The sequence below is a fragment of the Zosterops lateralis genome (assembly GCF_965231275.1).
Source record: "Zosterops lateralis genome assembly, chromosome: 5".
Classification (NCBI taxonomy): Eukaryota; Metazoa; Chordata; class Aves; order Passeriformes; family Zosteropidae; genus Zosterops; species Zosterops lateralis.
This window is the reverse complement of record NC_139766.1, coordinates 43,375,194-43,388,315: the sequence shown is the minus strand read 5'-3', so window position 1 is coordinate 43,388,315 and position 13,122 is coordinate 43,375,194. Positions and strand designations below refer to the sequence as shown.

At 38.2% G+C, this 13,122-nt stretch overlaps 1 protein-coding gene across 1 annotated transcript; it reads left to right on the top strand.

The window, feature by feature from the left end:
- The first annotated feature begins 4,561 nt into the window (after positions 1 to 4,561).
- FGB (fibrinogen beta chain) lies at positions 4,562 to 11,473 on the top strand. Its single transcript, XM_083862384.1, has 8 exons — positions 4,562 to 4,703; positions 6,269 to 6,490; positions 7,260 to 7,443; positions 8,025 to 8,252; positions 8,866 to 8,979; positions 9,520 to 9,642; positions 9,830 to 10,115; positions 10,984 to 11,473. Exons 1-8 carry the CDS (start codon positions 4,629 to 4,631, stop codon positions 11,210 to 11,212), a joined length of 1,461 nt encoding a protein of 486 aa, XP_083718510.1. The 5' UTR covers positions 4,562 to 4,628; the 3' UTR covers positions 11,213 to 11,473.
- Positions 11,474 to 13,122: the final 1,649 nt, after the last annotated feature.

The window sequence follows — 13,122 nt, the reverse complement described above, 5'->3', positions numbered from 1 at the left end:
GGCAGAGGTTGTAATTCTCTTCCAAGTGTACCCTGGTACTCCGCCTGGTGTTTCGCTTCCTTTCTTGAGCAGAATAACAAAATGCATCTGTGCGAATTCCAAACAGGCACCTATTTTCGCCACGTATATTCATCTGCTCTTAATTCCAGCAAGTCGTGTCCTCCTGATTTGTCACGCTCATCTTTTGCAGCCACCCCATCATGATGCTCTTCTTTACTCCTTAGCCACTCACTCTGTCTGCTTGCCTGTGTGCCTGAGCTGCGAACAATTTACAAAACCATCTGAGCTAGAAGTAATTCAGTGCGACACAGTTGGTTCAAACCTGCTGTCTTTATTAGATACAGGACAGCGTTAGCTTGGGATTATTTCTGGCACGCAGCTTGCCTGCTTGACATAAATATTGTGCCTTTTTCTGCAGCTGGTGGGTCACTTCTGGTGGCTGCACTGGTGGTTTGTATTTAGTAATTTAGGATACAGTGATGGAAACCTGCTTGAAGCAGCTTGGAGCCCCAGCTGCCATTCTAAGTAGCAGTGGGGAAGAGATGCAATTACACAATTGCAATGCAATGCACAATTACATTGTCTCAGTAACGGTGGAGAACTATTGCCAGCTCAGTTTCAAGCCAAGGCAGCCAGGTTTCATGTTTGACTTATCAACCTATTTTGGTATTCCCTCTGGTGAGGCTAACAATCCCTGTTGGATTTCAGAGCTTCCTGTAAAAACCAGCACAACACCTCAATGAGGGGGAGCATTGTCTGTCCTTGCCTAAAGTGCAACTCAGAGTGCAAACTCCACAGGGCAGTGTGTCAAAATGGGGCAAGTGTCTTACATCCTCTTGGGCTGATGAGGTTAGACTGAAGACACACAATATTTGAAGGGAAACTTGGAGAGGGTTAGGAATTTCAAACAGGCTTATCTTTCTTTTTTAAGGTTGCACACAGAGTAGCATGTGCCTGCTTGATCACTCAGTTGACTGGTGGATTCTACATGTGGAAATGGTTTAAAGGCTAGTCTCTGGCTGTCTATAGAGTTGTTTCCTTCCTATTTTCTGTTAAAACATATCACACTTATTTCCACTGCCTTTTAAAGGGAAACCAAATTTGAAATGTGCACTCTGGTGGCAAAATATATATATATATATATTTAACAAGAAAACTTGTCTGTGCTTGTTATTACTATTATTAGTATTATTCACATGGCCCTGGAGTTGCTGTAGTTTTCTAAAATTATTACACATAAGCATTCCCCTCAGAAATTTATAATCTGAACTTGTTTACTGTTATCCTTGTAATGCTTTGGAAATTCAGAAGACAGATTGATCTCTTCAGAGGTTTCAGAATCTGGTTGGAGGACAAATTTAATATTTTTATTTTTTTCCTAGAAAGTTTAGTCTAAGGTGAAATTTAGTCCTGGAACATCAACAAATCATGTCAATAATATTAATAAGAATATGCACTTCATTGATTTTCTTTGTTACATATGGCTTCTTGATGTGTTCTTGCATGTCAGCTACAGCTGCAATTCTGGAAATAGCTAACTATGTATTTTTTATAAACATTGTTTCATAGAAGTTGACTAGCAAATTGGATGAACTTTTAGTGTTATATTAAAGCCAAAGTGAACATTGATGTTGCTCCCAGAACGTGGAGATAGATTTAAACATCATTTACAAGAAACCTTTGAAGTAATATTTGCTACCAGTAAAAGCAAATAAGAAAAAGGGATGATCATCTTAGCAGAGATGAACATTTAAGTTTACAATATTCTTTTCATAGGATGGTACTATTACAACACTATTGGTTTAGAAGGACATTTCTAAATCAACAGCTATTTTTAAATTGAAACACTAACCTAAGAAGGTTCTGTTCTCCAAGACCTCTTTTGGGAATACATCCAGCTCTGAAGAGCCAAGATCTGGTGATAGCAATCCACCTGGGAACGGGGAGTTTGTGTAAAGAGTGTTGCATCACTGGTCGGTGCAACAAACACCAGGGCAGTGATCAAACAGTCTTTCCTCAAAACACACGTATGCCTCTGCCAGTAAGTGCCTTTTTAGTACAAAAAATACTGTACAGAGGTGTGTCCTGGAACACCAACAGGTCCATGGAGTATTATTGCAGTTTCTAGCAGGCATACTGTGGGATCACCACCACATTAGCTCCGGGAACACCTCATTAGCCACATGAGTTAGGGGAGGAAGTATGAAGAAAGAGAGATAGATTGTTCTGTTTTGAAGAGAGAGCTTATTTTTATACCATTTTTAGAAGAAATTTAAGCTATAGTTTTGATTCTTTGTAAGGCTTTATTCAATCCTTATAAAGTCTCAGCCTGACTGTAATGGTTGCAAGCATGAGAGTAAAATCACATCTCATAACCAAGATGCTAATGGAGATCAACTTCTGCTGCCAAAATGCTTTTCTGTGTATGCGTATGGTCGCCAGGACAAACTCCTCTGTATGACATTCCAAATTTGGATCATTTTTGTTGATAAAAGTCTCCAGGCACAACCTCTGCAGTGCAGACAAGGCCCTTACTTAGAGATGGACAGTCACATGATCCCTGCCCCGAGGCCTCTGGTCATTTGGCAGGTAGCCACCAGCCTGCTGGGATGTGACATACACGTGTTGCTCATGGAGAATCCTCAGGGAGACACAACTACCCAACTCTCCCGTGGAAGCCAAAAGGACTGGAGCTGGGAGGGTCAAAGGCTGAGTTTCAAAGGGGAAATCCCATCTGAAGGCAGAATAAGCCTGTGGGTTTCCCATGCTGGGACTCTGCAGTTGGTTTGGTGGCTCCTGTGCCAACCCTTGCTGTCCAGTCTCCGATGGCCTCCACACAGACACAACCAGGGCTCTTCATCAGGAGCTAAAGAGAACTTAATGCCTGAAGGAGGAGACCATAAATTACTGCAGAACCTCCTGATGGTTTCAAAACAGATCTAGCACAAGTATCACTTGATATTATTAAAATTTAATTAGTATTTGTGTGAACAGAGCTGGGATAATTTGAGTTTCTAGCTCAGGAATACTGAGACCTGTTTTAGTTCCATTCTACCACAAGCTACTTGTAAGCCCTGGGCAAAGGTTCAAAATTACTATGTCCCTTCCATATGTAAGATGAGGGTGGCCGAACCTCCTTCAGAGGTACATAGAGGGAAAAGTGAATTAAAAGTTAGGATATTCCCAAAATCAAGGATAACATCTTGGCTAGCATCCATAGGTGGAAATAGCTTGTTAATGGTATCAGTTTTGGCCTTAGACCGATTTCTTTAATGTCTGTAGGGAGAAGTTTGTGTTCTTCTAAATTTAATAGTGTTGGTGATGTCCTCATGCAGGAGACCCAACACAGTGGAGTTTTAGCTCCTTGAGCCATGGCTGATTTGGGGCCAAACTGTTTAATAATTAAACCAGTTAGGTTAAACAGTTTTCATATTTTGTAAATCTCCAAAGATTACTAGAATTCTGACAACAGCACGAATACAGGAAAAAGGTCTAAACCAAGCAATTTTAGCTGTTCTTATCTTTGCTTCCTGTAAAATCCTTCCCTCCATCAAATTAGTCTTTGAAATGGAATCTCAGACCACAGTTTACATCCCTTTATTGGTACAGACATGAATATGAATGACCTCAGAAAAGTGCACTGGCTCTCACTTGGCACATTTAATTTAATTCAGTACATTATGGCAATTTATAATGTCTGAGAAAATCAAAGGATATAAACACACTGAAAGGTTAAAAGTCTGCTAATATGAGAGCAGTGATATGCAACTTGCTATAAAACATTAGAAAGCATGTTTGAGTATTTCACTATGATTTCAAGCAACTTTCAAGTAACTTCTCTTTAAAGGTTATTAAAAATATTTAAATAATATTTGAAAGATGTAATTTTTGCATTAGAAAAGGAAACCAGCAAATTAATATGTAATATTCAATTATTTTAGTTAATATACAATATCAAAAGGCTGTATTAATGGAATAATATTGTCTTATGCTTACAGTATTCATCTAATCTTTAATAAATCAAAAACATTGTTTTTATTCAAAATTAGAATGTAATGAATAAAATATACCTTGTGGGTTTTTTCACTTTTATGTTAAAAGACTCAAAGATTTTCATTCCTCTCAGGCACCATTGAATATTTAGAAAAATGCAGAAACCTGTATGGTGTGAGTTGTCTTCACATTTAATGCGCTCTTTCCAAAATGTTCACATTTTCAGCAGAGGAAAAAAAAGGAGCCCTCCCAACATTACATCTACTAAGTTTTTTTCCTTTGGCCATTCACCTTTTCAGCTGTTTTAAAACACTTGTGATTTTTGAGAAAATGGTAACCTTGTGTAATCTGAGCAGGAGGATCTGAACATATATTTGATGCCAGCACCAACAGAGGTCTCCGGGACATATAGATAAGAGTTGTCCAGGGGAATTGCTCAACAACTGGTGAATTCAGGCACAGAGTGAAGAGTTGAATATTAACAGAGAAACTCTGATTGCTCAGAAGGATTTATCCTATCACTGTGAAGCTGGAAGTTAGTGCTGCTGCATATATATAAAAGAACAGAGGTGACCTCTCCTTATCAGAGCTGATGAAAAGAGAAGATCACTGAGCAGCTCAAGCAAGCCAGCACCATGAAACTGCTCCTGCTGTTCCTGCTCTGTGTTTCCTCCGTTCAATCCCAGGGCTTTCTTGACTATGAGGACGAGGTTGTAGTGCTGATATTGATTAATAATTTGTCATTAATAATTAATTTAATTTAATTTAATTTAATTTAATTGCATGCATAGCCTATTCAGCTTATGTGAGTTAGCTAAATTAGAAGTTGTGGGAAAAGATAATCCAGTGCATGTTCTATTTCCTCTTCTGAATTGTTCAAAAAATTAACTTTTTGTATGTAACTCCACAAGTTATTTTGAGTTCGGAAATATTTTCTTCCTATTTCCTTTTCTGTAGGGAATGAAGCATGATGGTAAGATTAGTTATTTAGCTGAATTTAATAAGGATACTAATTTAGCAATGTTGACATATGATGTTACAGACAATTAGCATTAGGTATAACGGAGTAGAAATGTGTAATTAATCATGACCTGTCTCAGAGACAGTAAAAACTTTTCCGTAGAGTCAGTAGACATTAAAAAAAACCAAAACCAAACAAAGTACCAGTTCGTACAGCTTAACATTGAAAATTAAGAGGTAACAACTGCTAAATATAACAAAAACCAATGAGAATCAATAAAAAATAATGGTTTAATATATCTTTATTTTTGTGTAAGTAAAATATTTTAGTGGGAAACACAATTTAAAATTTTGGTACAATTTTTTATAGTTTGAAAATCTCTGTAAAAATTAAATTGGTTTGGATAGTCCTACTTTCTGACATCTAAGGACATGTGTCTGTCTGCACATTTATTACTGATAATACTTTAACACTAACATGTTAAATAATTTTCAGCAATTCTGTGCTTTGTATGCTGCTTATTTTTGAAACTACTTGAAGCCTTTGATGCTGGATCCTTTCAAATGTTTGTTATTTGGAGCTAAGTCTGAGGTGGATTGGAAATGGCTGTAGGTTTTGATTCAGTAGCTCAAGCAACTATTAATTGGAATTTTTTGTTTGAAAAAATGCTCCAGGCCTGCTTTCCTTGCTCAGCCTCTTAGACTGCTGTTTCTGGCAGATATGGGGAATATATGCATCAGAGAGAGCTGTACAAACCTACTCTGAGAGATGTTATTAAATGGTTTTCTTAATTTCACCAGTTAACAGCTGGTGAAATTGGCCTGAGGTGTGATAATTTGTTTGACTGTGGTCTGATTTTCTGAGACCTTACAAATATTCCTGTAGCCCAATAAAAAATCCAGGACACTGAAAATGTGCTGCTGAATATGCCTCTTAGCCCCAAGGATGTCTAATTACTTTTTTTTTTGTAGCCTACTAATTGAAGTTTCATGGTGCTTAGTAGTTCTGGACTATGTAAGACTTACTCCTTGGTCAAAATTGGCTATTGAAATATTGCTTTACTATGGTTTGAAGACTTTCTAGTTTATCTATACCTAGGTATGGAGAGTGGACTAGGCTTACAAGGGAGGCGATAGGAATGACTTTTACATGTCAGTATAATATTTCCGTTATGGCTTTTGCATTCCATTCCCTGGTTTTCCTTGCTGTTTAAAATACTAAAGTGTGCTGAACGGATGCCTTCACCCTGTGCACCTCATTTTGCAATAGCAAAACCCCAGATTCAGAGAGTTTCATCTCCTCTTGGCTATGCAGGATGAGAGCCCTGCGCCTGCGCCTGCGCCTGCACTTGACCCCCGGGGCCACCGACCTCTGGACAAAAGGAATGACATGGTGCCCACGGTCCGGCCTGTGGCACCTCCCATCAGCGGGGCTGGATACCGGCCCCGGCCCCCAAAGCGGGGCAAGACACAGGACAAGAAGGAACAGATTGTCTATCCTGACGCTGGAGGCTGCAAGGATGGTCGGGAGGAGTGGGTAGGTGTCTGGCTGTTGAGACAGCTGGTGACATACCATCCTTTCCTTCTGGTACACCCAAAACTAGAGTTTTCCTTGCCAAATAAAGGACGGTCATTCATTTAAAGCAGTCCAGCTTTTCCTCACTTTGGTTGGCTTTGCTAGGACTGCATTCAAAAGGGTAATGTGTCAGAGTCCATGGGATTAGTGGCAGAGTCAGCGTGCAGCAAAGATGGGGAGGTGAGAGTTGAACCACAAACCAGGAAAGGAAGTATCTATGGGTCAGCCTGTGCCTTCTGCCTGGCTTTGCGTAGGTAACTATTAAGGGAAGGAAAAACCTCTGCAGAAGTGCTGGATTCAATTTCAGACAATCTTAAGGAATCCTTGGGACCAAAACAACCCCAACCTCCCATGTATTTTTTAAAATTAGTTTTAAAATGTAATTCTAGTCTACCCTCAGTCACCGCTCTTACAGGACAGCATACCAGCATGCTGACATCCAGCACACCCTTTGCTGCTTTGTAGCAGTCTATCACACTGTGTCTGCCATGAAGCCTGCTGGAAAATGCAACCTGTAGCAATGCTGAGAGGCATCTTAGTGACTGAGCACAATTTTGAGTGTGAAAGTTGCCACTAAATGAAGTTTGTTAAAGCTTATCTAGATGCTTAAATTTCTGTTCTCACATTACAAACTCTTCACTGTGTTCAAAGGTGTTCAAAGGTATGGTTGTTCACTGATGGGAATAGAACTTCTTTACATTTATTTACAGCCCTTTTTCTTTATTTTAAGGGAGTGCTGTGTCCAACTGGATGTGAGTTGAGAACTACACTGTTAAAACAGGAAAAATCTGTGAAAGGAGTTGTTAATGATCTAAAAGTTAAAGTGAACACACTTTCGGAGAGCTCCTCAACTTTCTACGAATACGTGACTGTTCTAGAAGATAAATTGGCAAAGAGGCAAAAACAAAGAAAAGGTATGCTATTTCCATGAACTACTAGTGTAAATAGTATTGAAGTTTTATTTGCATTCCTGCAGTTACTTTTTAATGGGACTTCTTAAAAAAATTAAAAATACTGTGGAATGTCTAGCAAAGCAGGGTTCTGTGACCGTGACCTTTTAAATCTTAAAAAACATCCTTTGAGAGAGGCAAAGGAATGGATCTCATACTAAGGCAAGATTCATATGAGGCCTCTGAATGTATGTCACTCATGTGTTCCCCTTACCTGTTTTCCTATGTCCATCCAATCCATTTATGACCAGCCTCTGGATTGGCACCATGGCTCCGCAGAAAGAAGAGAATTGCTGCTCTTTGGCAGAATAAACCACCACTGATAAATCTATTAGCTAGCAAAGAAACAACAGTACACATGTGACACTTCTCTGAGAGTATCTGCATAGTTTTTGCACACTGTAAAAAAGTAAGCAAAAAGAAATGCCCTTCCTGCCTTCCTTCCTAGTGGCATCTTAAACTGTACGGACAAATTGCTCTTCATCATTTCCTAACTGAGAAGTGTGTTGAAAACTAATCTGCTTTTCATCTCATTGCTTTTCTAGACAATGATGATTTACTTTCTGAGTACAACACAGAAGTGGAATTGCAGTATAATTATATAAAGGATAATCTGGACAATAACATCCCATCGAGCCTCAGGGTCCTTCGTGCAGTTGTGGATTCTTTACATAAAAAGATACAAAAATTGGAAAATGCCATTGCAACCCAGGTGGACTACTGTGGTGCCCCATGTTCTGTTTCCTGTAATATTCCTGTGGTTTCAGGCAAAGGTACTCATTCAACTATAATGACATCTTTTCTCCCATTTATGTCACTCCCATTTATGTGCAAATTGATGGATGCATCTGAAGCCTGTACAATTGATCAGGGTATTAGGAAAGATAGAAAGTGATCCTAGATGAAAAAAAAAAAAAAATCTCTCCTGGATCACTATATTGGTTAGACAGGAGATTCTTTCATCCAATATCAATCTTCATTAGTGACCAGTAACATTTTAAAGAAATATGTGCTTCAGGGTCTTTGCTAGGTGGAGGTGATACATTTGTGACTATTATAGTTGTACTGTGGATTTTTTTCAGTCAAGAAAGGTTCTTCTTTCACAAGCTTTAGTTCAAGAAGTCATTGTATGGTATACATGTACTATGCAACTAAGTGTTGCATCACTTAGTTTGAAGTTTCAGAATTTCCTCTTTGGAAAAGCTACACAGTGCAGTATTCTTTCTTCCATGATTCTTTCACTTGATGTATTACAGAAACCAAAATGAAAGTAAAATACTCTCTCTAGATATTTAAAACTGTTCCTATATAACAGCAAACCAAGGGATAAGAAGACTATTGAAGTTCACAGACCTTTCAATAATAGTCTCTGTTTTATTCTTGCAGAATGTGAGGATATCATCAGAAAGGGAGGCGAAATATCCGAAATGTACCTCATCCAGCCAGATCCTTTTGTCAAGCCATACAGAGTATACTGTGACATGGAAACAGATAATGGAGGTTAGTGTGAAACTATGCTGTTATAATACTAATTTATCAATGCTACCAAAAAATCATATTAGTAATTTGTGTTTTATACAAAGAAATATGAAATTACACCTTTTGCAATTACTTGATTATTAAATCTGTTTCACTCATTTGGCGAAGTCTTGTTGAGGTCATCTGCTGATGCAGAATAGGATACTTCTGTAGTGAAACTGGAAATAAATTGTCTATGGAAATAAATTATTATGACCATCATGGAAGCTGCATAGGTGGGCAGACAAGGAGAGCTTGGCTTATTTCTTACCCTGCTCCAATGCACTTGACAAAAGACCAGGGCCATCCTTCAGGTTCTGCTTTTTCCACCTTTCCTTATGAAGCAAGGTTCTACTTAAGTGTGAGCAAAAAGGGCAAAGCTGAGCTCAAAAGCAGCGGAGGACCTGCTGCAAGGAAGCCATATGCTTCTCTGGTCCTGAGGTGACGTTAAAAAGGCTGTATCTTAATATTTGATGCTCCTTTTGTACTGGTAATTTAATGTAAGTACTCTTGCTCCTGCAGGCTGGACTTTGATACAGAACCGCCAGGACGGCAGCGTTAATTTCGGAAGAGTATGGGATCAATATAAAAAAGGATTTGGAAATATTGCAAAGAGTGGAGGGAAGAACTACTGTGATACACCAGGTAAAACACCAGCATAAAATGCAAAGAGCTGTTCTCACTGAAACCGTTTTCTCCTGTTTTTTTAAGCTCTTAGATTTTTTTTTTTTTTAATTAACTAATCCATTCCAGCAGATCTATAGGCAAATAATAAAGTTGCCTTGAAATATATTGCAAAGTCTGTCTCACAGACCTCTCACTTGTTTCTCAGGTGAATATTGGCTTGGAAATGACAAGATCAGCCAGCTTACCAAAATAGGGCCCACTGAAGTTTTAATTGAAATGGAAGACTGGGATGGTAATAAAGTATCATCTCATTATGGAGGTTTCACCATACAGAATGAAGGAAACAAGTATCAGCTCTCAGTTAGTAACTACAAAGGCACTGCAGGCAACGCACTGATGGAAGGAGCTTCCCAACTGTATGGAGAAAACAGGACAATGACAATTCACAATGGCATGTACTTCAGTACTTATGACAGAGACAATGATGGATGGTATGTACTTGCACTAGATATTTAAAATAAAAATAGAGCTGCATATAGATGATTTATGTAATTTGCCATTAGTTTTCACAGCATTTTGTAGCATGTCAAAGCATGTTATGTCCCTGCAAGTTACCAGCTAAATGTCTATGCAGTCTGCTTGGCATAGACAGGGAAAGGTAAAACTATCTATTATGTTAGTGACAGTCTAAAACCAAGTAAAAAGCAAGCATGCTGAATTTTATTGATTCAATGAATGACTTACTACAGACAAAGCAGCAAATCTGGATGCAATGTATTCATAGTAAGAGACTGACAGCATCAGTGCTGAGGACACTAAGTAGGAATATTGGTACTCACTCTAGTAAAACATAATGGGTGCTGAAGAAAGAGGCAGGTAGCATGTCAATTTAAACAGCAATGTTCTGCCTACTCAGAAGACAGGAGCTCAGTTGTAAAATACATAATAGGGCACCGTATCTCTAATCTGTGCTTAATGCCTGATTACATATTCATGAATGAAGGAATTGTTTAGGTAGGAGAAGACATGCATTTCTTATTGCTTTCTAACTTTAAATTTCATTGATATTGTAATTATCATTATGAACTTCAAGAAACTATAGTTATCAATCAGTAAAACATTCCCAAAGAGGTCCAACTAAAATAGGATTTGTTTTTCTTTCCTTTCTTTACCTTCTGAGTGCACCATGTAGCACACACTTGTGATGCTCAATCCTTTATAGAAAGTTCAGAGAAGACTTAAATTGATTATTGTGGTTTGAAAATTTCAGTACATGGGCAGGTATATGTACTCTTTTGATCTGTTAGCCTATATTAGAGATGTCACTTTCAACACCTTTTTTTTTTTCCCCCTCATCAGGTCAACTTCAGATGCAAAAAAACAGTGCTCCAAACAAGATGGTGGTGGATGGTGGTACAACCGCTGCCACTCAGCCAACCCCAATGGCAGATACTACTGGGGAGGGACCTACAGCTGGGACATGGCAAAACATGGGACAGATGATGGTATTGTATGGATGAACTGGAAAGGGTCATGGTATTCAATGAAGAAGATGAGCATGAAAATCCGGCCATACTTTCCACAGTAACCATTACCAGAATGTACAGATTCAGGGATTTTCTTTTAGTATTTGTACATGGTTATCTTTTTAGCATGGTACTCAGTCTTATCTTTACATATGAGAACCAAATCTGTATGTAAAACCATATTGTGAACTAAAGTGAAAAGCTGTGTCAAATGTAAATGTAAATCTGTCTGATGAAAATAACTCACAAGTGTATTTTTTCCATTTTTCATTTGTGCACAAGACAGAATTATAGAATAACACTGATAAAATAAAAACAACTTGTTTCACTCTTTTACAAAGGTCTTTTGTATCTCTTTTAAAGAGGGACAGGATTATTTCTAAATGTTTTCTAAAAGCCAACAAAGTCTTAAAACTAAATTATTCTTCATATTATTCCTAAGTATCTGTGAATAATCTGGGGAGAAGGAAATGCATTCCACTAAATAAGAGACAGCTATTTTCTTTTATATTATAAAAGTAACAGTAACTACTTGTGTAAGAAATTGAGAAGGAATAAAAGTGAGAAGAGTGTTGAACAAATGAGTAGGTCACCAATCCCTTAGCTCAAATCCTGTTGTTGGATAAAATATGTCCTTTTCTGGGACCTGGTTCACATAATTGCTTTCCCACAAATATGTTTTTCACACAATCCCTATCATGGGACTAGAGTAATTAATGTCTCCAGTCATAGAGTAGTGGAAGTTGAGTATTTCATCAAACCTAGTAGTTTATGCTCCCTTGAGCAAAGACAAGACTTCCCAACCCTGGTAAACAGGATGAACATCTCCCAAAGACATCTGCCTTCCTCCACAAAGGAGGGGACCCAGATCACTAGGAGTGGATGGATCCCACCTAAAACCAGTATTTATTTAATCTGTGAAGCCCAGAAGGAAAACAGGATACATAATGGCAGCTTCTCACTAAAGGAGTGAAAATGTTCAGCATCCACACAGGCAGGCTTCCACTCAGGCTAAGGAGCAAAAATAATGTGCAAGTTTTCCAAAAGCACAGACACCTCACATGAGTGCAAGCATGTCTTTGCTCTTCAGCAATATTTCTGAAAAGCTTAGACAGTGCTGTATTTGAGAAACACTGAAAAAAAGGCTAAAATGAGCTGCTTTGCCAGTATTTGATGATCTTGTTAAATGGAATGCAACACATCAGTGAGATTAGAGATAAGGAAGTTTGCTCATGCTTCTTTCTAGAAGCAGAGAAATATTAAACAGTGTAAATACTTGTGTAACTTTATGCCATAAGGTATAAAGGTCTTCTCTGGTCTTCTGTAATTGTGTGACCAATATAACTGTTATTCCATGTGGCTAGCTTTTGTCTAAAAGGTCCTCTAAAACTGTCAGCATGCTGATTTTAACCCCTTATCCTTAGCAAAATTCTTTGCTTGGCACGTGCTGAGAAACATTCAGGTAGCTCCTCATCTTGCTTGTTTTGGTTAGAATCATAACCTTTTAGTGGTTACTAGAAAACAATAGCCTGTTTGGGGAGTTGCATTTTGATGAGTTATCATGGAGTTGTCTTATCTTGAAGGTACAAGTATGCATGGTAAGCTATCTATGAGTCATCAGTGGGATGGAAGGTCTATGTCCATATTTATAAAATCAAAGTTTAGGAGATTCTTAAAACTGAGTCCTAAAATACATTCTTTATCAAAGTGTGCTCCCTTTTAGGTGTGTGGCAAAAGTGAGAACCCATACCACCCTTAGTCCTGAGAGCTGACTCCCACTGCTGTTGTGCTCCCCTTGAAATGGAATTGAGAGTGTGAATGTTGAACTTGGTTAGACTTTCACAGTCCCTCTCAGTGGAGGAAGGATTTCATTGCGAACATACTTATAAATACTTTTACTTCTTTAACACTCCTAAAACAAAATAAATAATTCAAATCAAAAAAAATTATCTCAAGGTGTGAGCTGCCAAAG

Bases quoted from the DNA above. Each gene is read 5' to 3' on its own strand.
- FGB (XM_083862384.1), top strand. From the start codon at position 4,629: ATGAAACTGCTCCTGCTGTTCCTGCTCTGTGTTTCCTCCGTTCAATCC. The intron at 6,491-7,259 runs GTAGGTGTCTGG...CTTTATTTTAAG, and splicing joins AGGATGGTCGGGAGGAGTGG to GGAGTGCTGTGTCCAACTGG. The intron at 7,444-8,024 runs GTATGCTATTTC...TTGCTTTTCTAG, and splicing joins GAGGCAAAAACAAAGAAAAG to ACAATGATGATTTACTTTCT.